The 25,242-nt window shown below is 35.0% G+C and overlaps 1 protein-coding gene across 14 annotated transcripts in view; it reads right to left on the bottom strand.

Moving 5' to 3' along the window:
* Positions 1–25,242, bottom strand: part of LOC120414208 (collagen alpha-1(XVIII) chain) — a 622,129-nt gene that overhangs the window by 157,370 nt on the left and 439,517 nt on the right. For 12 of the 14 annotated variants that reach the window (XM_052710469.1, XM_052710470.1, XM_052710472.1 and 9 more), the window contains one exon: positions 5,098–5,175. The exons of the other annotated variants lie outside the window; for them this stretch is intronic. In XM_052710469.1, the coding sequence (XP_052566429.1) occupies positions 5,098–5,175 (78 nt within the window). The remainder of the gene's footprint in view (positions 1–5,097; positions 5,176–25,242) is intronic. 14 annotated transcript variants of the gene reach the window in all.

The following is a 25,242-nucleotide window of genomic DNA, read 5'->3' as shown; positions in this document are numbered from 1 at the left end:
GGTCGAACGGCTTAGAGTGATTAAAATGGGTATATTTCCCCTAATTCGGTAACTCTATGATGTCGAATTTGTAAACATGGAAATATTTCCAAAATCGTCAACATTTTTTTTCGATTTTGAACAACAATGTTGTAGAATTTTGAAAACATTTACAGCGAAATCGATTTTTTTTAAAGAATTTGTGAACATTTGCATGTGAGAAGTTCTCTACGGAATCGGTTTTTTTTTCTTTAATTTTAATTTTTGTTTTTTTTTTAATCCGGCTGAAACTTTTTTGGTGCTTTCGGTATGCCCAAAGAAGCCATTTTGCATCATTAGTTCGTTCATATAATTTTCCATACAAATTTGGCAGCTGTCCATACAAAAATGATATGTCAAAATTCATAAATCTGTATCTTTTGAAGGAATTTTTTGATCGATTTGGTGTCTTCGGCAAAGTTGTAGGTATGGATATGGACTACACTGAAAAAAATGATACACGGTAAAAAAAATAATTTGGTGATTTTTAATTTAACTTTTGGTCACTAAATCTTGATTTGCAAAAAAACACTATTTTTAATTTTTTTATTTTTTGATATGTTTTAGAGGACATCAAATGCCAACTTTTCAGAAATTTTCAGAATGGGCAAAAAATTTTTGACCGAGTTATGATTTTTTGAATCAATACAGATTTTTTCAAAAAATCGAAATATTGGTCGCAATTTTTTTTCAGCTTCAGTTTTCGATGTAAAATCAAATTTGCAATCAAAAAATAATTTAGTAAAAATTTGATAAAGTGCACCGCTTTCAAGTTAAAACCATATTTAGGTGACTTTTTTTGAAAATAGTCGTTGTTTTTCATTTTTTTTAAATTATTGGTGCACATGTTTGCCCACTTTTGGAAAAAAATATTATTGAAAAGCTGAGAAAATTCTCTATATTTTGCTTCTTCGGACTTTGTTGATACGACCCTTAGTTGCTGAGATATTGCAATGCAAAGGTTTAAAACAGGAAAATTGATGTTTTCTTAGTCTCACCCAAACAACCCACCATTTTTCAATGTCGATATCTCAGCAACTCATGGTCCGATTTACAGTGTTAAAATATGAAACAATTGTGAAATTTTCCGATCTTTTCGAAAAAAATATTTTTTTAAACCAAGACTAACATTTCAAAAGGGCAAAACATTCTATATTGCGCCCTTTTTAAATGTTAGTCTTGGTTTTAAAGCTTTGAAAATATTGTTTTCGAAAAGATAGGAAAATTTTACGAATGTTTCATATTTTAACATTGAAAATCGGACCATTAGTTGCTGACATATCGACATAAAAAAATTGTGGGTTGTTTGGGTCAGACTTAGAAAACATCAATTTTCTTGTTTTTCAATCTTTGCATGGCAATATCTCAGCAACTAAGGGCAGTATCAACAAAGTTAAAAATAGCAAAATATAGAGAATTTTCTCAGCTTTTCAAAAATATTTTTTTCAGAAGTGGGCATTTTTGATTGAAAATTTGATTTTACATCAAAAACGTTACTTAATCCACCTAGGTGAATGGGGGCTTCCTCTTCTCGGTTCATACACAAATAAATGTATTGAGAATGTACATGTATATATAGAGGCGATTCGTTGATTGAGTTCTAAAATTCAACTAAATTGGTAATATTATTGTTCACAATGATAAAGCTTAATTTTCTGGGTACAATGACCCTTTGTACGACCGCAAAGGATTTAAAATGGATTTTTAAAACAATTTAAAATAATAACTTTGCGATCCTTTTTGACTGAAAGCAGAATACTTAGTATATAGTCTAGAGACTTACTAAATCGAATGCTATTCAATCCGAGTAGAAGTAAAATACGCCCATGTTCGTCGACGAAAATCCATGTAAGCAATGCACGCGAGTTTTTACACCGTGACGGCATAGGGGGATGGCGTCACTATTTTTAGACCACGTTTTCCACTTTTTCTTATCGAAACCGACTACTTTATCGACTTCATTTTGCTGGGCGAGATAGGACGCCGTCTATTTTTAGACGATGACTCAGCACTTTTGCACTTAAAAAAACCAGATGGCAGCACGATGTAACGCCACGTCCCTATGCAGTGCTCAAACGAGTCAAAATTTCCGTAAACTCTCTCCTTCTCACGCCTTGCATTCCGCTCTCACCTTCTACAGCTAAAGCGAAAATTTAAGAAAGGGTAAAAAGTGTATCGCTAACGGAGTCGATCGATGGCTCATGGATAGGTATCTAAGAACACATTACATATTGTCATTTCCCGAAATGACTTGACTTGTCTTGACTTGGCGAAGACGTTTTTGAGGCTATTCTGGTCCTGATTTAGGGACGACAGAATCTTAGCGTGCTGGACGCGATTCACAAAGGGAATTTTATTTCCTAAAATGACATTCGAAGCACGATGAAAAATGCTTTCGAGTGAAGTATAATAGTTCTGGGTTTTTTAGCCGGATGGGCGAACCAGCATGTGATAATGCATTGGTATCGTCAAAAATAGCAGTTTAGTGCAGATATTAGCGACTAAGCCTAATAATTCGTCGAGATATGTATCTCATTGGATTGGGTTTTGAAAAAGCTTTACAAAAATGTGCAACATGCCGAAATTTTGGTTAATTTTGGCCACGTTTTAGTCGATTTGGAGGCGGCTGAATGCAAACAGTTTTCTTAAAGTGGCTGTAACTTTGGCTAATTTCAATGGATTTTTGTCCCGTTTCAGCCGTGGATGGAGGACATTCCAGACTACCTAGTTGTGCAAAAATGAAGCAATTTTGAAAATTTTTCATCGTTTTTTGTTTTTCCATTTTAGTTTTGCAAATCGTTTTTCGTAAATATCTTTTGACAGGAAAGGGCTACGGGGAAGATTTTCAATAGCGACTTATCGGAAGCTAAGAGGGATCGAATGCAACCGGAAGTGTCCAAATCCGTTCAGCCATTTCCGAGAAATCGAAGTGCAATTTTTTGGCCAATTTTCAAGTGATTTTATATGGCATTCCTCGGAGAGGAAGCCAAAAATGAAGTTGAAAAATTTTTGCGACCAATATTTCGATTTTTTGAAAAAAATAGTATTGATTCAAAAATGTATAACTCGGTCAAAGATTTTTTGCACAACCTGGAAATTTCTGAAAAGTTGGCATTTTATGTTCTCAAAAACACTTTAAAAAAATTAAAATAGTTTTTTTTGCAGATCAAGTTTTAGTAACTTTTAGTCATATAAAATTACCCAAAAATGTTTTACCGTGTATCATTTTTTTCCAGTGTAGTCCTTATCCATACCTACATTTTTCTGAAGACACCAAATCGATCAAAAAACTCCTTTAAAAGATACAGATTTTTGAATTTTCATACATAATTTTGTATGGACAGCTGCCAAATTTGTATGGAAAGTTATTTGGACAAACTAATGATGCAAAATGGCTTCTTTGGGCATACCGAAGGCACCAAAAAAGTTTCTGCCGGATTAAAAAATACAAAAAATAAAATTGAAGAAAAAAACCGAATTCGTAGAGAATTACTCTGATATAGAATAATTTAGTTTTTACTTACGGGGTTGTTGGATACGCATAACAACCATTCAATTTTTTCGTAATTTGATTTTTGAAATTTTAATTTTTCTGTCAATTGAAAAACTAATAAAAAGCGTTCAGATTGAAAAAAGCTAAAAGTTTTCCGTATAATGTATGATCCTATCTTGCTCATTAAATTTTCATTTGCACTGTTTTATTAAGTTTCAGATCTAAGTTAAAATTTTAAAAGGAATAGATAAAATTATTTGTACCCATTTCGTCGTTGTCTTCTGGTTGTCAATAGAACTGAAACAGTCAAATTTAGACATTGTTAATCGGAAGCGTAGAACTGATTAGCACGTCTGGCAGATATTTTTGGTGATTAAAAATGTCTTCTTTCTTTACTGAATTAATGAAAACAGTTGTTTTAACGGAATTTTGTCTTCTTATATTTCAAAAAACTTTGTGTAATAAAGTTTTTAGTATTTTATATTACTTAATAAACTTTTTGTTTCCATGCACATTTTTTTTTTCAAAAAATATTCAGAAAATGATGTTTGACATCTATGATTTTCATGACTGATTTGCAAAGTCACCATAAATGAAAAAAAAACTTAAAACGTTCACATCATTATTTTAACAAGAAAAAAAAATCACGCAAATTTACAAGTCAGATCATGCTGCCCCAGAAGGGCACAACCGAAACCATTCCACGACGGGCGTGTCATCAGACTGTGTGCTGCCGAAAGGAGGAAAGAAATCTCCCATTCCGGACGGCGCTTTCATTAAGCTCGTAAAACTAAATATTCAAACTTGCGGGCCAGCCATTGATGTACGACCGTGTGACATGCAACGTGGCCCCGGGATGAGCTTCGTTTCTTTTTTCCTGACTTGTCTGTCAAGGTCCTGACAAGGATGAGCTTTCACGTGTCAAGGGTGACAGGGCTTGCGGAAAAGTGCGTTTGCTGTTGCGGCCAGGTTCTTGCCAAAGAGATACGACAGCTTTACGGTCTGGTTTATGAGGAATCGCGGTGTGGTCGTAAGTGGAATTTTCACTTAGCCGCCGCGGATATTTGCCGTGCTGATGATGTGGCGTCTGATAATGAATTTGAGGTTGGGGCTGACTGGTTGAAAGTCATGTCTGTCGTGGAAGGCTGTCAGTCAGTCGAAGTACAGCACCGTCAAATGACTATCAAGTCGTAATAAAGTCACACTTGCTCGTCAGAAATGTCAGAAAATATTAGAAAATGATCATCCATACTAAATGAAAAAAAAAAACCTTTTTTAGACAAATTTCCAGCAAAAAAATATCAATTGCTCGTGATTTATTGAAATTTTCCCAACTAATGGCCAACCCATTCAACCGCACGGTAAAGTCAATCAGTGTGCGTAGAGCGTGTCTATGGTTTCAGCTGAAAATTTAATTAAATTTGTTCGCTTTTATGTGTAGCGAAATTGAAAAAAAAAACTACCAAAGGCACATCAAAAGAAGAGTGGCACTTTGTTGCGTTGGCTTTGGAAAACCAAAATCGCGTAAAAAAGCATTGAATTTCAAGCATAGCAGCTTATTTTAAATCACTTACACATTTACTTACCTCAATATTGCCAAACAATTCATTCTCATCATCTTCTTCGTAGATGACTACACTAGCATCGTCCTCCTGCATAACATCCTACAGGTTGTGGTGAGTGTGTGTGTTGAGTTGTTAGTGTGTTTGTTTTCAAAACGAAGAGATACCGAAAGAAAAAGAAAAGAAAGAAAAGAAACAAAAAAAAAAACTAAATATAAAATACAAATCTACCAAAGAAAATCTTAGCAACTAACTACAAACTAAAGCCGAAACAGAAGCCAATTACCGAAGCTAAATAAAATGTCAATGAAAGTTCTAACGTTGTGAAATGATGTTATGTTGATGTGTGTTTATGTACTAATATATTTAAATAATATTGATTTGTAATTAAACGTAATAATATATATGGGATGTTTATGAATTCTGATAAAATAGTTAAAATTTCTTAAGCAAGCACAATTCTCATGATTATATCCACCATTCTTGATGTCACAATGACGGAGCACTCTCGATCCTAATTCACCTTTATTTGACATCCTAAACCCTTGCAGCAACTTCCCAAGCACACATCGAAGTACCTCCAAATTAATGTCGTCCCCCCTCAGTCCAACCCCGTACTCCTCCCCTCAGTCGTCATTTATATCCATCCAGAAAGGCATCCCAGGTGAGCCAACATTCTTCCCGCCGGAAGCAGAACCCTGCCGGAGGTGATGAATCGACATCATTCAGGGGGAGTCCCTTGAAATTTAATTTGGACCCAGACGGTTTGGGCTGAAAATTTTCACCCCAATCCCAACTAGAGAGAGAGAGCAAAAGAAAGGTTTATTTGTCAACCCCTTGGAGGGGTACATTTTTCACCACCTTCTGCCGGCTGGAGATGATTGGATCTGGTTGAAAGGGGGAAAGAACGGGTTGTCGGAGGGAAATCAATTTGAGGTCAACAACAGTTGGTTGATTGCCTCGAAGGATGCTTGTTTGGGTTAAAATAAATTGTATGAAATTTTGCTTGCCCCCTCGCACCGTTTTGTTTGAACAAACTGCGAGATGAATGTTGCCGAATACAGGTGAAAAGTTGAATAAGAAAACTTCAATCTACGTTTTTTTTTTTGCTGGAATGCTGCTTGGGATAACTTTTATATAGAATAAGAAAAAAGTTTAACCTTTTGCTGATATAGGCAGAGGTTCTGTGAACCACCACTGATGATGAGAGATTTAGACTTGAAAAAATATGTTCAACAGCTTAAACTAATAAATAGCTGAATTCAATATCAGGTTTAATTCAAATAAGGATATTATAAATAGAACAAAAACACAGCAATTAATTCTTGAATTTTTGCTTTAGTTTTTGAAGCAAGAGAATAATTTTAGCATTAAAAGAATAAACTCCAATAATTTGTGTTTTAGTAAATTTTAATGCAAGAATGGTGGATTCAAAAGGATTTTACATAAATGAAATTCAAATGATAACTGATTAAAAATATACATCAAATTGTACAAATACCAGGACTCCATGATTTGTGATCAAAACAATTTAAACTTAAAGTTTGCGTATCCCCCTTCGGAATTTCCCCCGAAATCTAGGCAAAATTTATAGTAATTTCTACAAAAATATATTTTATAAAAAAAAACAAGTAAAATCGGTTCTGTAACGTTTATTCTCGTATTTTTCATCAAATAGCACAATTTATTATAAATTATTTATATGTTTTTATTTTAAATTTTAGATCACACAACACACGTTACACTCTGAAGAAAAAATTATGTTCATGAATTATTGATACTTTTTTTTCTTCACATTTTATCAAGGTGAGCTTGCAATTTTAAATTTGTTTTATGGTCATGACTTATATTATATAAATGACTTAAATAAGGTTATTTTTTTGCCAACACAAATAACATCGAATGAAACTTTGCGCTTAGAGGAAATGTTGGTCCCTGATCACGAATTTAGATTTTTACCAATACACGTTTTTTTAATGATTTCTAGCTCGAACCGTGAAGAGATAGAATTTTGGTCTAAAAAGGCTTTTATGTAAAATTTTACACCCGACTCGATAGCGCACTCAAAATTGTGCAATTGAATATTAATCATCAAATAATAATAAAATAATGTTTAAAAATCACTGGAGTTTTCCGTTACTCAACGGTCAAAATTCCAGAGAATTTTTATCGAATCTGCAATATCCTAGAAGAATCATTTTTACATTTTAATTAAAAAATGCGTGTTTTTTGTAGCACTGCAAGGTCAGTTTTTGGAGTGTATAAATTTTCTCCAAAATTGTAGAAAAGACTTAAAAAAATGGATAAACATAAGTTATTTTCATGTATTCTTCATTCGTTAACAGAATTTGAAGTTTTGGCTCATTTTTGACCAGTTTTTCGAAGTATTAATACCATAACTCAATCAAGTGCTTTCAAAAGCATTTTTTTTATTTTGCAAACATCAAATAAGAATAACATTTTGTACGTTTGCCTTGGCTCGTGCACCTCTTTGCACGAAAAATGCAATAATTTTTCTTGTTCTAAATCGTCGCCGTCGTGCTAACTTGTCGTACGTGCATTTTGGGCCAAAATTGAGTTAAGAACGCATTTCGTGCAGCTCACAATGCCTCACCTATGAGATATTCAATAAAAATCAAAAAAGCTCCGCGGATTTTTGTCACTTTTCATATGAAAGAAGTTTCGATCTGATCGTGCTATCTTGAACAATCCCTTGAACACACCTTGAAAATTGCTGCAAGTGCGACAACTGGCCAAAGGGATTGTAGTCAGAACGCGTTTGACACACGTACATGCCCAACTACTGTAAACATTTTTAATGATAGCTGGGGACTCCGCCAACCAAATTCAACCAAACTTCGGCACAGTGCACAGAATGGTCAGCCAAATAAAACGCAAGAAAACACGTTTCAAAAAGAATTTAACATGAAAGAAATTTGAATGAAAAGTGATTGAAAATAGACATGAAATCATAAAAAAAAACCCAGCCCTCCATGATTTGTGTTCAAAACATTGTGAATTCATTAGTTTTGTCTCCCCTTCAAAATAAAAAAAAAATCAGAACAAAAATTAAGACCAGTGTTGGAATTCGAGCGAGAAGAAGGAAAACATTTCTCGCTCGCGAACGAGGGAGAGAACTTGTTGTACTTTTCTCTTCTCGCTCGCGCTCGCATTTTCGTTCGCGTTCTCGCTCTCGGCGCGAGCGCTCGCGAGCGCCTCTGGCTATCCGTTCGTCCCAAGTTAGCTCAAAGGGGTTTTTAGAAAATTGAATTTTCTTTTCAAATCTGCAATAACCCGGAGAGGTTATTTTCCATTTATTACTTAACATTTTATTTGAAAAAATGCGTGGTTTTTATATCATTGCAGAGTCCGTTTTTTGAGTGTACCAAATAAGCACAAAGTTTTAGAACAGACAAAAACAAACATTTTTAAGTACAAACATAAGTGATTTTCTTTATGTGCTATCAGAATTTGATGATTCTGACCATTTTAGACCAGTTTTTCGAAGTTGTATCCCCAAAAACTTAATCGTGTGCTTTCAGTATACTTTTCGGAAAATTCAGCAAATTACAAATAAGAATGACACTTTGACACAACTGTTTCGAATATGGCAGTGATTATAGAACTTTTTTTTTTACCTTTTTAAATGAAAAATTCGTTTTGAATTAGATATTTGGATGTTTTAAGTCTTCCGGAACTTTCGTAAATTAAGTTGCATGATTTTGATGATTTATTTGTTTATCTGTCGCCACCTTCATCAATATGAGCATGGATATGATAATGGATCTAATTTAGACAGCTTCAGTGAATATGATAGGCTAATAACTGTGAATGATTGTTAATACATCTGGGATGTTCTAGGTCATCGAAGGACTTCATTTCCATTGCAGCTTCTCTTAAATGTCTTGTTTTTTTGGATGAACGATTAAAAAGCATATAAATTTGCCTCTATAAGTTTGAAAAACACAAAGTAGAAAAATTGATCTGTTGTAACGTCAAATTAAAAAAAAATATTTCATGTCTTCTCATGTCTCATGTTTTGATACAAAAACAATCTTTAATAATCTTATCTGATATTTTCATCAAACATTTTTAAATGTTTATTCCATGCCTTGCATTGACTAATGTACACGTTGAGTGATTGAAGACATTTCATCAGTTTTAAAAAGTTTAACAACTGTTCAAATTACACTCAAACGACCTTTATTTTAACTTCAAAAGTTCAAACAAATAAATGCATAACAACCCCTGCCCTTGATGGAACAGTGTTGCAAAATTTTCTTTACTTTTGCCCAGTTTTGTCACGCGCCGTCAGGTTTGTGCCACAACATCCTTTCTTCCTCTCCCCCCGCCCAAAAGGATGCTTTGTGGCATACTCTGAGACGACAAACGTGAAAAACCAACGTGAAACGGGTCGCATGTGTTCGCAGCTGGATTTTCTTTCCTTTTTTTGTTGCAGCTCTTCGAAAGCCTTCTCAGGATGGATTTCTGAGCCGCCTTTTTGTTGTGACGTTGAAAAGCCAGCCTGCTCTGATGGAAAGCTTTTGGGTTTATTTTTTCTCTGGCGCAAAAATATGTTTAAATTCATTACTCATTCACATCAGCGAATGTCGGGTCGAGCTTCTTTTATTCCTCGTGTCAAGCGAACGTGGTGGGAAAGCTTTTCCGGAGGAAAAACGTGTGTGTGATGGTGAAAGGTTTTGCTTGTTTGCCTGCAAAAATTATCCTTGCGTCATGTTGCCCTTCCGTATCTGTCTGTGCATTTTATTTCATCAACATTTGTCGTGCTCATAATTGATCATGTGATTCTGATTTTTCCCCCTCTCACTCACAATTATTGGAATTGCTCCGAGTTCATCAATCTTTCTCGCGTGACTAATGGTTTTTGCATTGATTTGTTTTGATTAATTGTATTTGCTTTGATCAAAATTTTACTTTTTTGATTTCCTCATAATTCCTAAAAAGTGTGTAAGTTTGTTATCGATTGAACAACATAATATTAAATTTAAGAAGAGAGAAAGCACACTGATGGGTGAACTGAGCATATCACTCTACTCTTTCAACTGCAGAATGCTTTCCGGGTGTGATGTGCTGCAAAGGAAGTCATCATTTGCATAAAGATACATTCCAACAGAGAGCTGATGCCGGATATCTGCCCCGGAAGGTTAATTGCATTGCTGAGTTAAAAGTTCGTACGGTTCAGGTTGCATGCAGTTTGAATGATTGCCGGGTGCATTATGGTGGTCCAAATTCAACTTCTCGACCTTTTTTTTTTGTCCTTTGAAATCAAAGATCGTTTCACGAGAACCCTTCCCCCTAAGTGTTAGAAATTATACTTTTTCATGATTTCACTGCCGGCCAACGTTCAAAAAATAATTACACAATTCGACATTTTTCAATTTGATTTCAGTAAAGGGTAATTCTCTACCAACTCACACGAAATCGGGAAAAGTTGCCCCGATCCCTCTTCGATTTTCGTGAAACTTTGTCTTAAGGGGTAACTTTGATATCTCGTGACGGAGGGGCGGTACGACCCGTTTCAATTTTGAACATGTGAAAAAAGAGGTGTTTTTCAAGAATTTGCAGCCTGAAACGGTGATGAGATAGAAATTTGGTGTCAAAGGGACTTTTATGTAAAATTAGACGCCCGATTTAATGGCGTTTTCAGAATACCGAAAAAACGTATTTTTCGTCGAAAAAAACACCAATTTTTATTTAGAAATTCTCCCATTTTCCGTTACTCGACTGTATTTTTTTTTTTTAGAACATGTAATTTTAAGGGAAATTTAATGTACTTTTCGAATATACATTGACCCAGAAGGGTCATTTTTTCATTCACAACAAAAATTTTCATTTTAAAATTTCTTGTTTTTTCTAATTTTGCAGGGTTATTTTTTAGAGTGTTACAATGTTCTACAAAGTTGTAGAGCAGACCATTACAAAATATGATTAGATATGTGAACATGAGGGGTTTGCTAGAGTTATCGCGATTTTACGAAAAAAAAGTTTTGAAAAAGTTGGTCGTCGTCGATCATGGCTGTTCATCGTCACCCGCGACAGACACGGACGACAAAAAAAGAGAAACACAAAAAGCAACTTTTTCAAAACTTTTTTTTCGTAGAATCGCGAAAACTCGTGATGTTTATTAGAAAACCCCTTATTTTTATATATCAATTTTTTTTTTAATTGTCTGCTCTACAACTTTGTAAAACATTGTTACACTCTAAAAAATAACCCTGCAAAGTTAGAAAAAACACGAAATTTTAAAATGAATAGTTTTGTTCTAAATGAAAAAATCACCCTTCTGGGCCAATGTAGATTCGAAAAGTACATTAAACTTCCCATAACATTACATGTTCCAAAAAAAATTACAGTCGAGTAACGGAAAATGGGAGAATTTTTAAAACTTTTTTAGTGTTTTTATCGATTCTGAGTACGCCATTAAATCGTCTAATTTTACATAAAAGTCCCTCCCAAGTAGCACTCATAACTTGTCGACTGTTGAATAATAGTCCGACAATTGTTTTTGATAAACATACGAGAAAAAATCTGAACATAACTTAAATAACAGTTTGTTTCACTGCTTGTATAACTGACTTATGTAACTATCGTGTTTTGTGCCACAAAAGTGTTAAAACACAGTCAACTTCACTCTTTGCCAACTTTAAAACACAACATAGGAAAAATTCTCACCTGTTTGGGAGGTTTAGCACTCGCTCCTTACTCCATCCAATTTGCTGATTTACACTGTTTAAACAACTTATTTTGGAACACCTACGATAGAAACTTGCTTGCTCACTTCCGTTTGAGGTATTTATCACTTCATTTCAGTCGAAAACGCTTTTTATGAGCTGTAATCAAACGTCAAAATGCTGATATGCCAAGATGCTGTTCCCTCATCTGCAATGTTTTCCTCGAAAACAGTTTGTTGAATAAGAATAATATTGCACTGTTTGTTTCACTGCTTATCTAACATTGTCATGAGACTGCATCTTCTGAAAAATGGGCGTGGCCAACCATTCTATAAATAACCTTAGGTTTTCTCGCATTGTTACACAAATGTTATCGGAGAATAGGTTATCTAACTGATAATCAACAAACATATTCAACTTGACTTTGCGTGTTGTTAGGTGGTGTAAATTTATACGTGAGGTATTTAGATTTTCAATAATGTTGTTTTATCGAAGATTGCAATAATTTGAATTGTTGGCCGATTAGTTTGTAAATATATCGCCGGTAAAAGCTACAAAAATTATCAGCTCATGGAGTTCATGAAAGAAAAAACAACAAATTAAAATCACACTGATTTTCAATATTACTCCGTGGTACGGTAATCGAAATGACAGTTGAAACGGTTTGTTATAACAAAGTTACATAATGGAGTTATAAAAACTGACTTGAAACAAACTAATGTAACTTTATTTCCAATGACAGCCTTTTCTGGAGTTAAGTTGTATAGCTCACTGCTGTATAACAAAGCTGACAGCAGCCTTCTTATTGACGTTTAGGCCAGCTTGTTTACTATGAAGCCTCGTGGAGAGATGTGGAAGCGCGCCTGAACCTGCCGTGGAGATAACAACAAATCGTCGAAGTCATCGGATCGAATCTTGGGAAAGACGAAGTTCATCAAAAAAGGAAAATCTAAAAGTTCGCCATGAAGAGGGTTTCACAAGAATCACAGTTAGAGAGCGCGAAAGGATTGTTTTTTTTTTCATACAATTTCTATTTTTTTTCTAAATAAATCGGGCAGAAACAAGCGTACCAAAATAGTCAGAGAAACTTTTCTTATTGGCTTCGTCGTTGATTGAAATTCTAATAAAAACTGTTTGTTTACATGTAAGTTGGGTAACGGTTAGACAACTGTTTTCAATCTATCTTTCCTTTTCAGTGTGCGCTTTGATTTGACAGCACAGCCGTTAACCTCGCCCCATTTTTTTTGGTTGAATCTCTTGTTAGCTAGCACAGTGTTGTCAAATACATTTGTACAACTTACTCTGATAACTTGCATCTTATTCTGGCAAGTTATACAACAGAAAAAAGTGCGCTTTTTCCAATGCACAGGAGTTGTAGAACAAGTTGTGGTAACGAGGCCAATCGGTTATACAACCAGTTAGGAAATACGTTTATCTGACAAAGTGTGTTGCTTGGGCTTTGTCATCAAATTTCTATCTCATCACCATTCCAGGCTGCAAATTTTTGAAAAACACGTCTTTTTTCGCATGTTCAAAAATGAAAGTGGTACCGCTCCTCCGTCAAGAGATATCAAAAAACGGACCTCGGATTCGTGATCAGGGACAACGGTACCCCTTAGCTCAAAGTTTCACGCAGATCGAAGAGGGATCGGGGCAACTTTTCCCGATTTCGTGTGAGTTGGTAAAGAATTACCCATATAATTTGTACTCAAAATTTCCAACTTCATTCTTTCGAAGGAAAATCACTAAAAATCAATTCTTTGGAACGTGTTCAGAGAGTCCAAGTCCATCCATACCTTGACAAAACTTAACGTTTACTGACATCAACTTCAAAAATGTCGTGTTGTGTAATTATTTTACATAATTTTCTCCTTTGCATAAAAGCTTCAATAATATTTTTGAATGCCATTTAACCTGTTTACAAACTCAACTGCATCTTCATCCAGCCACGTTTACAAACCCATACGGAAATTGTTCAACAAACCGTTTAACCCCATTACAAAACAGAGCAGCACGGTGCACTTCCGAATGCAGCAGCCTCTTCAAGAACTCTTCAGCTGAACTTCCCACAATTTAGGGCTCTGTCAGGTGGAAAATGCATGCAGTCAGCTCTGGCTGGTTGCGCGCACCCTTCGTTGTAGTGCGGCCCCAAAACAACATTTCCAACCCACTGAACCAGTGACAGCAACCTGTTTACCACGCTTTTTTTTTTGCTCTCCGAGTTCACATCAGCTGTACTAGGTTGTTGTGCTGTGAATTTCCGGATGATTCTTAACCATGGTTGCCCAGGAAGTGCCACGTGGAATTGCTGCACAAATGATGAATGTCGTGGCTTCTTGCTGTAATCGTCAGTTCAATTTTTCAAAGAATTTGGAAAATCCAGACAGGAAATTAAACACATTTTTTATAATTTTTAAAGATTAAAAAGAATCTTCCACTAAGTATTAACTAAATTACATTTATGACAAGAGAGCACGACAGCATCCCGTTGCATAGCACACGCAAACGATGCAACAATTGAGGTAGATCGTTTGCACCGGGAAAACGCGAACAGTTGCGTGTTCCACTCACTACCGCACCGGGGCTTTGGAGTGCACGGAGTGTTCTTGAGGCTGAAGTACATGGGAAAACCTACACCAACTCACTGACGGCAAGCGGGATAATGGGACAGAAGGATCGCAAGGGATGCTGGATTAGTTTAGTAGTTTAACTTGAATTTTACATTTTTTTTTGAGAAATCTGATTAAATCATTCAAAAATCCTTCAATTGAAATTATTTTAAATTTTAATTTCCCCTGAATTGAACCACCCTAACTTAGACATTGTATGCAGAAAAGGTCTTGTTGAACTCTTGTTGAAAACAAATTATACTCGACGAAGAAAAAATATTTACAACCACTTGCTGTGACATGTTCTCACAAACACCAACTGAGCTCAGGTGACAACCATAATGCTGCCGGGAGCTTTTGTTGCGTGAGGAAAATTATCCTTTGTTATTGTGTGGTGAGCATATCTGCCGTAATTGGGAACCTCGATGACAGCAGCAGAAGGGCTTTCTGCGTAATCCGATCAATTCAAGAGAGCTCTTACGTTTATATTTGTTTGTCATTGGAATCAGTCAGCAGCGAAGAAACTTTTTTTTTTTTGTTCAATTCAGTTCAAGTTTGCTTAATTTTATTTTATAGATTTATTCATTGCTCTTGAACTCTCTTGAACAAATCTCAATAAATTTTCAAATAATAAAACATGGCATAAGTCTTGATATTTTTTTCTTCTTTGAAACTTAATTCAACATAATTTTGTTTGAATGGTTGTGTTAAAGACAACTTAACTTTTCTGAAAATATAACACGTTTTTAGAACGAACAATTCAAAGTTATGAGGTTGGCCAAAAATGACTTTTCGAAAAATCGACCGTTAGAAATATTTTTGGGAATTGTTCAAAAAGTTCTTTAATGATTTAAAAACACCACTTCCAACATTGTAGCAAGCAACTAAGATCCCCATTTCCCCCCCTCAGAAGTAGTCAAACTAAATAAAAAAAGTAATTTTTAAATAAAAATCAAATTTTTAATCGAATAAAAATTTAAGGCGTTTTAGATAATGTTTTTTTTTTCGAAAATTTACAGTTGCTTGCAATATAAATGAATTTTTAAAAATCAAACTTTTATGCAATTTTCTGCTATTTGTGTGTGTGTGCAACCTACCAAACGGGTCCACGCGGTCGCTTCTTACAAATTTAGTTGTTTCCATGTATTTTTAGATCTACATTCTATACATGCAAATAACTCGCATAGGCATAGGGGGATGGCGTCGCTATTTTTAGACCACGTTTTCCACTTTTTCTCATCGAAACCGACTACTTTATCGACTTCATTTTGCTGGGCGAGATAGGACGCCGTCTATTTTTAGACGATGACTCAGCACTTTTCCACTTATGCACTAAAAAAAAAACAGATGGCAGCACGATGTAACGCCACGTCCCTTTTTGGATGGTGTTAGCTCTGCCGAGCTTTGGTGAACCATTTCTACGCTGGCTAGCCGAGCGCGAGGTTCCTCAGCTTTTATCGCCAAGTCTCGCCCTGAAGAACGTTTGCATCAATCGAATTCAAACGTTATTCCGAACATCCGAACCCTTGTCAAATGGACAAGAACCCAGCGCGTATTTAGTTGGTAGTAATAGTATTCCTAGTTCCAGTCATAGCTCACCAAGCCGTGATGGCGTAGTGGTTAGTATTTTTGTTTAACAATCAAAAGGACGGGGGATTGAACCCCACCTCTAGCGACTTTGATTTTTTGTTCATATACAGCAGCTGTTCTCAACGGGGGTACCGGGCCTACTTGATTTACACGGCAGGGGGTACCAGGCTAGGTGAAGGTTGAGAATCGCTGATATACAGTATTTCAAATATTTCTAAACCTTTTTAAACTTTCTCGTTGGGAGCAGATGGGCATCGAACCCAGGACCCATTCGCTTACAAAGCGAACACCGTAACCAGTCAGCCACGGCCGCTCCTTTTTATGCAATTTTCTGCTATTTTCTATAAAAATAATTTCGAAATTCAAAACCTATTGAAAGGCCTTCCACCGCTTGGCTCAAAGTCACCCCATTTTAAATTATTTTTGTGCAATCTAGTTTTCCTTGACTTAAAATTGCCTAATTGAGGAGTTTTTTTTTAATATTTAGATATAAACTTGTAAATAATGCACTTAAGTCACATGGCTTTGGCTTTATCCGGATAAGTCAGTCCCGTTAATCGTTTTTATATCATTCTGCTACATTAAAGTACACAGCAAAAAATTTCTGTGTAAAATCGCATGCAAAAGCATGCACATTACCTTTGTGAGAAAAAGCATGTAATATTGTATGAGATAACGTGTACACAAAAAGCATGTACCGAAGAAAAAAAAATAGTTCTGGTCACCCCAAAAAGAACATCAATCCGGCGAGAGTCATATTCAGATTACCAAGTCCGCGCCCCAACCAACTCGGCTATCTCGGCGATTTGATAATAGACGGATCAATGCAAATGTAACAGTAGGTTTTCCGTACGTCGTATACTGTGTTAACTGCATACGATGTATGGGGAACCTACAGCCACATCGGTGAAGATCCAACTATTTTCATAGCGGCGGCTCTCGCCGGATTGATGTTATTTTTGGGGTGAGCAGACCTGATTTTTTTTCTTCGGTACATGCTTTTTGTGTACACGTTTTCTCATACAATATTACATGCTTTTTCTCACAAAGGTGATGTGCATGCTTTTGCATGCGATTTTACCATCGGATTTTTTGCTGTGTACAATTTAAAACCATGACCGGCAACGCTTTAGAGCTGAAACATTGAAACTTTAAACATTTCCTACGCATTTTACATGCATTTTCTCCTTAATTTCTACTCAAAATACTTATACTGACCGTATTCGAATATTCTGCCGGCAAATATTTTGAAACTCGACCCAGAGGTGCACACAGCAAAAAAAAGTAGTAATCCAGCTGCGTGTAAAAGGCCTGGGTATAAAAATTGTTTTACATTATTTTATGAAATTCAGTGTAATATTACACCCCGAAATATGTAGCCCATCAGTATAGGGATGTGGCGTTACATCGTGCTGCCATCTGGTTTTTTAAAGTGCAAGAGTGGAAAAGTGCTGAGTCATCGTCTAAAAATAGACGGCGTCCTATCTCGCCCAGCAAAATGAAGTCGATAAAGTAGTCGGTTTCGATGAGAAAAAGTTGAAATTGTGGTCTAAAAATAGCGACGCCATCCCCCTATGGGAAACCTACTTGAACGAAATGTCAAGCTTATATATGCGTTTATCCTTTCCTCCCTTCATCGTTCAGATGGCCGAGCGGGCTAAGACGCCAGTCCTTACTGATGGTGCTGGGTTTGAACCCCGTCGGTTGCAATTTTTTTTTGTGTTTACAAAAATTGTACATGCAGTGTGTAATATTAAGTGTCTTTTTTGACGAAGGTGATGTGCATGCTTTTGCATGCGATTTTACCATAGGATTTTTTGCTTTGCAGAATGGTCCCAGAAACCATATCCAATTATTGGTTTTGGTGAAAATTTTATTTTTCATATTAACGGTCTGTTGGGGACCCGTGAAGGGGCTCAATGTCAAAAGAAACAGAATACTACCAAGAATCGGTAGTAAGATAAAACTCGTTACTTTATCCACCTTAAAGTGGTTGATGCCTGCCTTACCTTGAAAAAGTTTAATTGTTCTAAAATAACCATGTTCGACCTATATTTTTTTCTAAATTTAACTCTATGTACTCATCACTTTTGAAAGGGCCAAACATTGAATATTACGCCCATTTAAAATTCCAGTCTTGATTTAAAAATTGTCAAAATACTTTTTTCGAAAAGATCGGAAAATTTCACGAATGTTTCATGTTTTAACATTGAAATTCGGACCATTCGTTGCCGAGATATCGACATTAGAAAATGGTGGGCTGTTTGGGTGAGACTTAAAAATTTTTAATTTTCCTGTTTCTTTTTTTTAGCCGCTGTATTTCAGCAACCAGACATCCAATCTTCAATGCCTCCTAGACAATTTTATGGCAAATTTTCTAAACTTTTCAAAAAACATATTTTTAGAAATGGTCACTCATGGTCACTATTTTTAAAAATCAAAAAACTGCAAATATTTCGCTAAATTCAAACTTTCGGTGGCTATATCTTGAAAACAGAGCCTTTAATCAAAAATCTGTTAAGTACTTTTCGATTGAAAATTCAATTTTACATTAAAAAATTACGTCAGATTTGTTTTTCCATGAAATTTGGATTTTTTCCAAAAATCACTATTTTTTTCAAAAAATCATTACTCGGCGGCAAATTTTTTAACCATGTTTCTGTATGGCTCAAAAGTTGCGGGTTTTGGTCCCCTAAAACATATCAAAAAATCTCGAAAATAAAAAAAATACGTATTTTGGGAAATTGAGTTTTTGTGAAAAAATGTTGATTATATTTTTTTTCCGTGTACCTATTTTTTCTCAATAGTCCTCAACAATACCTACAACTTTGCTGAAGACACCAAATTGTTCAGAAAATTCATTCAAAAGTTACAGATATTCGAATATTTACACACTAAGAAAAAAACGTGTAATTTTCGGTCAAATTAGATGCACATAACTGGAGCATCTAATCAGACCTAAATTAGTGTTAAATAAGACGTAAAATTACACGACCTACAATCATCTAAGTTCGTGTAAAATTACATTAACATACTGTTTGGTGGAGAATGATTCTAATAGGAATCTTGTTAGATAAAAAGAAACGTTTGTTTATCTGATATTTATGGTTTTATTGCAACACATTTCAATTCATCACACTATTTCACTCACAGTCACAAATCGTCTTATTTTTCTTCCTCGCATTTTCACTGAAATTTCATCTATGGCTTTGTTCCATTACAAATTTTCCGGCATGCCGTTTGTAGTGTGTTGGCCACACAACTGGAGATGTTGCCATGCTTGAAGGAACTCATTTCTTGGTCACTACGGTTTTGGTCCAATTCGGGAAAATCCTCTCCAGTGGACAGAACTGGAACTGGAACATCGCCGATTTTTTCTTTGAGCTCGATGATTTCGACAACCTGCGACAAACCGCAACGAAACGGAAAACGTCAAAACTATTAGTGATCTATTTGGCCACCTCAAGAATGCTTAAACTTACCTTTGATTTGAGTGCCGAAAGCAGGACCAGGCCAGAAAAGAAAAAAAAATAAGATAATCTTGACGAAAAACGCTGATGCATAATATTTTTTGCGGCGTCAAACATGGCGAACGTTTTGACGTTTCGCCACTCAGACAAAAGTGTAACGGCTAAAGCTCGTGAAATTAGGTTTCGTTTGATGTAAAATTACATCAAATTTGATGCTCCAGTTATGTGCATCAAATAAAACGTGAAGTTGGGTTATAAGTAATGTAATTTCAGGTTTCGCATGAGGTTATGGTATTCCAACGAGAATTTCATCAGTTTACGTCAAAATAAACATAATTTTACATCAAATATACGATTACATGTTTTGGTATTAGGTTTAATATACGATCACGTCAAATGTAAAATTCCAAATTTTTTAGTGTGTACGTACCTTTTTTGTGTGGAAAGCTGCCAAAATTGTATGGAGACTTGTATGGGTGAACCAATGACACAAAATAGCTTCTTTGATCACAGGTAAGGCCCCCACAAAGTTTGAGTCAAATAAAAAAATACAAAATATAAAAATGGTTGAAATCGGCCGATTTCGTAGAGAGTTGCTCATTTGTGTTATTATGGTTGATCATTTCACATGCATCCATCCTCTACAATCAAAATCAACCTTTACACGGGCTATGAAGATTTTCAGAGATTCATAGTTTTTAGAGTTGAGTTGGATTTTTTAAAGGTCATAACAATCCCATAAACAGCTTAAAACTTCAAAGCCTGCCTTTTATTTTTTTAAGGTTACTTAATTTGTACAAATTAATTGATTAATATGAATACAATATGAATATGAAGGAAAACCAATCAATGGATGAAGTCAGTAGTGACCTGTTTTCACCACAAGAACTTCTGAACTTTTCATCGAGATGACAACAACACTGCGTTGTTGCAAAACTCGTGCGGAACAAGTAAGAACGTTTGGAGGATTTATCTTAAAATACAGTAGTTTACGCGTTCTAATAATTTTAAATATTTTAATGAGTTTAGTTTTTATTTTTGAGTTAGGATTAGTTGTTAAAGTGATTTTTTTCTTTTTCACCCAAATGTATTCTATTCAATGCAAAAATGTAAAACACATTGAAATAAATAATTGAATGTGAACAGTTAACAATAAAACGAAATGTAAAACAAAGATGAAGAGCATTTAGCCATACCACAAAGAATGTTAAAGAAATGTAATTATTATAGGAATATTCAATAAAGAAATATTTGATTAAAATATTTTTTTTTAATACAATTGAATTTTGATTATTGAACCGTTTACCCTTTAGCGTCTTGAAACAATCGTCTTCAATTCGCTCCAGTGTTTGTACGTTCAGTGCACACTTCAAAGCGTGTATTTGTGGATTTTCTCAATTGTCTTCCCACTTGGCAGCAGCAGCATCAGCGCCATCTATCGTTCAAAACTAGTTGCGAAGCTTGTAGCCACCAGCCAGGAATTATTGGCACATATCGAATATGAAATTCAAATTCGCATAAATCTAAATCAATATTGCTGCTGCTGCTGCTTCTGCTTTTGCCACAAACCTGAACTTGTGAGCTTGGGGGGGCAGAGTAAATTTCGAATTCAAAGCCAAACGCAGAATATCGCTCTGCCGTTCTGCGTTGCTTGCAATCCCAAACCAATATCTATCGCGCGGTTCATCCATCTGCGTAGAACATCAGAGTGTCCCAGAGTTTGAATTTATGAGGGTGATTTGTTGGAGGAAGTGTCTTGAAGCAATGACTCTACAAAACATATTGTTTGAATTTTTGATTCGTAATTTTTTTTTAGGTTTTTTTTTTAAGTCTGAATAATAAGCAAACTTATTTAATTTTCATATTACTTTTTCAATGATTTCCTTTTGTGAATATCAAGACACCCTTTTGAGCTCACACACATGAAAGGCGAGTACCCACGCTTCCTTGGTGGCTAAGTCGAGCGCGTAATGGAAATATAATGGGGCCGCCTTTCCCGAAGAGGGTTTCATCTTGCCGAGCGTCGCGACGCCTCGGTGCGAGTGGAAAATCCCCCCTTCCCCCTCCACCAAGCGTCTGGCGCAAGTGTGTGTGAATTTTCAAGTGCACACGAGAGTTTCCCAGACGGACGGAGCGAGCGAGAATTTTCCCCGGGTGAAAGTGGAAATCAATATTCATACACAGTCCAGTGTCTGGGTTGGAACCTGCTACAGCTGCTCGAGGACTGCGGGTTTTGCAGATGGAAATTCAAAGATTTTCCACTCACCCTACCTCCCTTTTCTCGAGAGGACGGGGGGGAATTGAACTGCGAAAAGGGCATTTGAATAGTGCACTTCACAATATATTGGAACCACAAGCGCTGCGAATGCAGCACGAGGCAAATCGGCAATATGCTGTGGGCTAGAGGGGTCTAGATTGGATTGCTGGTGTTGCTTACAAATGGGCTTCAATTAGCAATGCAGTTCGGTTGAGTGAGCTGCTTGCTTGCTTGGTTGGCTCAAATTTAGCCATATTGAACATGGTTTACAACCTAAGATGAAAAGATGAGCATGTATTTGGGTTGCTTTCTAATTGAATCTTAATAGTAGCATTTACCGTAAACCAACACAGTAAAAAATTGTGTAAATTTGGAAGGTGTTTTTCTTGGAAAATTGCATATTACCACTTTTTCTTTGTAATTTTACCTCAGTTCAGGATGGCTTCATACATTGTTCGAGTTATGCTACTAGCGGTCTGTGGTCCCAAAGTTCATAATTTGCAGAAGGTCTAAAAGTACTTAATTTGTCTTATAAAAAAATTAACGTTATACAATGTTTTAAACAAATATACCGTCAGTTGCACAAGTTTTTTTTATTCAATAATTGTTTAAATTTTCAGCTTTAATATTTTTTGTCCCCCGATTATTTGAGGCGTTTTGGAAGAAGGCATAGACGTTGAAATAAAATTTGCAATGGCCTTAGTACGATTATTTCATTTGAAAAAAAAAAGTCCGGTTAACTTTTGGGTAATTCTCTACCAACTCACACGAAAGCGGGAAAATGTGTCCCTTATCACGAATCCGAGTTCCATTTTTCGATATCTCGTGCCGGAAAGGCGGTACGACCCCTTCCATTTCTGAACATGTGAAAAAAGAGGTGTTTTTCAATAATTTGCAGCCTGAAACTGTGATGAGATTGGGTGTCAAAAGGACTTTTTTTTTTTAAATTGGACGCCCGATTTGACGGCGTACTCAGAATTCCGAAAAAACGTATTTTTCATCGAAAAAAACACTAAAAAAGTTTCAAAAACTCTGCCATTTTCCGTTACACGACTGTAAATTTTTTGGAACATGTCATTTTATGGGAAATTTAATGTACTTTTCGAATCTACATTGACCCAGAAGGGTCATTTTTACATTTAGAACAACATTTTTCATTTTAAAATTTCGTGTTTTTTCTAACTTTGTAGGGTTATTTTTCAGAGTGTAACAATGTTTAACAAAGTTGTAGAGCAGACAATTACAAAAATTTTGATATATAAACATAAGGGGTTTGCTTGTAACTATCATGAGTTATCGCGATTCTACGAAAAAAAGTTAACTGAAAAAATTATTAAGACTATTCTACGTAAAATTGTCCAAGATTTCAGATAATGAGGTCCGTTTTTCGATTAGAACTTATTTTCTTTGTGAATAACATGACACTTTCAGTGAATTAAAAAAATATATTAACCATTAATTTCTTAGTTAAAATTGATTGTTTGTTAATACTTTTGAAATTTTATTGAATATTTATTCTTTTCATTTTGCAAAACAAAATCCCAGGCATAGGGTAGAGGAAATTAACGATATCATATTTATAATAATTTTCTCAGACTGCCAGGAACCCCTTCTTGCATTTTATAGAATTCAATTTAAAATAATTCTATTTTATAAATACTATTTACATTGCTTTGGTAAAAATGTTTAAAACATGTTTCAAAAGATTTTTTTAAAATTCTATATCTGAAAAATCTAATAGATCAAAAATTTAACTTTATTATTTAAAAAAAAAGAGGAAAAAGGCATTAAAAAATGCTGCAATTTGAAACAAAAAGAGTCGTACAAACAGATTTTTTTCTTGTTTTTCGGAACACATAAAAAAATCGCTCCAAGAGCGCCATTGTGACTTTTCGTGACCTCCAGGTAGGAAGTACTAGGTCAAAAATTGTCTCCCGAATCCGAATCTGAGTCCGGCTCAGAAAAATGCTTCCTTAAAAAGTTGGTTACAAAATGGTTTATTCCACGATTCGAAAGTTGGTCAAAACTTCATAGCCAAGAAGCAAAATGCACTCAGAATTGAGAAAAAAAATGCTCAGAAGTGCCCGAACACGCGATTTTAAAAATTTGATATTTTTGACAATTTTAGAAATCTTGTCCAAAATTGGTCATAGAGGCGCGTCACAGCCTAGAACATCCGCAATACCCTCTAAAATGCCATACGACGAGTGATGAAAAAATCAAGTTTTGCAACGAGTTTCATACTATTTTTTTGCAATTCCAAAAACGAAAAACACTCTTTAAACTTTGAAAGTCAAATAAGTCGTTGATTTTTTTAAAAGTATTTCTTTTCCAAACAAGTGTTGAATAGTTCAACTTTTCAGCATTTGGTTTGAAAAGTGTTTCTATTCGATTCTGTTATTTTTGGTAGAGAAAAATATGCTGTTTCGTAGATCGAGAATGACAGAAAAAGTAAGTAGTTTCACGACGGAATTGCAAAAAAAAAAACTTTTTTTAGCAATATTTGGTATTGACAAAAAAGCCTACTAATAAGAACTAGGGCGTCCAATTTTCCCGGGTTTTGAATTTCCCGGGAAACGGGAAAAATATTTTTTGAATCCCGGGAATTCCCGGGATCCCGGGAAATTTTTGCAGCTGTCATAAAATCTATGTTTTCATTATATTTGTTACGTTTTTCTAGCTTAAATCATAGAATTAGCTCAAAACTGTTAATGGTGATAAGCTACACTTCAATCTGAACAAGGACAGCAGTCTTTAGATAGTTTAAAACACATTAAAAAATGTGTTCTTTGATGTGCTTTGGAATTTAATTGAACCAGAATTTTGAATATATTTCTTTTATTTTTTTATTTATATAATATAATTACAAAAGCTTATACAATTTCATTGAAAGTGTCTAAAACAACAAGAAATAAAATTATACCAGACAATGTAACACACTGGATAAGTTTAGAATTTTATGTTTTATGTTTAAAAACATAATTTAAAAATTATCTTTAAGTCACTACCAACCAACTACCCAATCGGGATAATCGAGACTGCAGTCTGAATTGGTACAGGAGATTTTAGAGCAATAAATTTTGAAATCGGTGTACTGATGGTTTTGTTCTGTCCCTGTTGTGATCGAAATCAATTAAAACAATCAGAACATTATTCAAAAACAAATTAGCTGAAACAGCTGTCTTAATTCGTTACTTTTGTCTTGATTTGCTCCAGATACCGGTTTATGATGAAAAGTTAAATGATTTTTAAAATATTATGCTTTTTTCAATTTTAAAGTCATAAATATAAGTGAATATAATAATAAGTCTTTTTTTTAATAAATAAAATTTAGTAGAAAATATCGAAGGCGCAAATCATTTTGCGGATTTGTAAACAAAAATTTGAACAAATGCCAAATTAATGCTGTTATATGCCGAATACAAATTTTAATGCTTTAAAATGCTTATCGATTACTTATTTCCACAACCAAATCTGAATTTCTAGACCAAAATTTGATCTGTTTTCAATTTCGGGAATTCCCGGGACAAAATATGAAAAATCCCGGGATT

This window comes from Culex pipiens, chromosome 3, assembly GCF_016801865.2.
Source record: "Culex pipiens pallens isolate TS chromosome 3, TS_CPP_V2, whole genome shotgun sequence".
In the NCBI taxonomy this organism is placed as follows: domain Eukaryota; kingdom Metazoa; phylum Arthropoda; class Insecta; order Diptera; family Culicidae; genus Culex; species Culex pipiens.
This window is presented reverse-complemented; position numbering and strand designations above follow the sequence as displayed.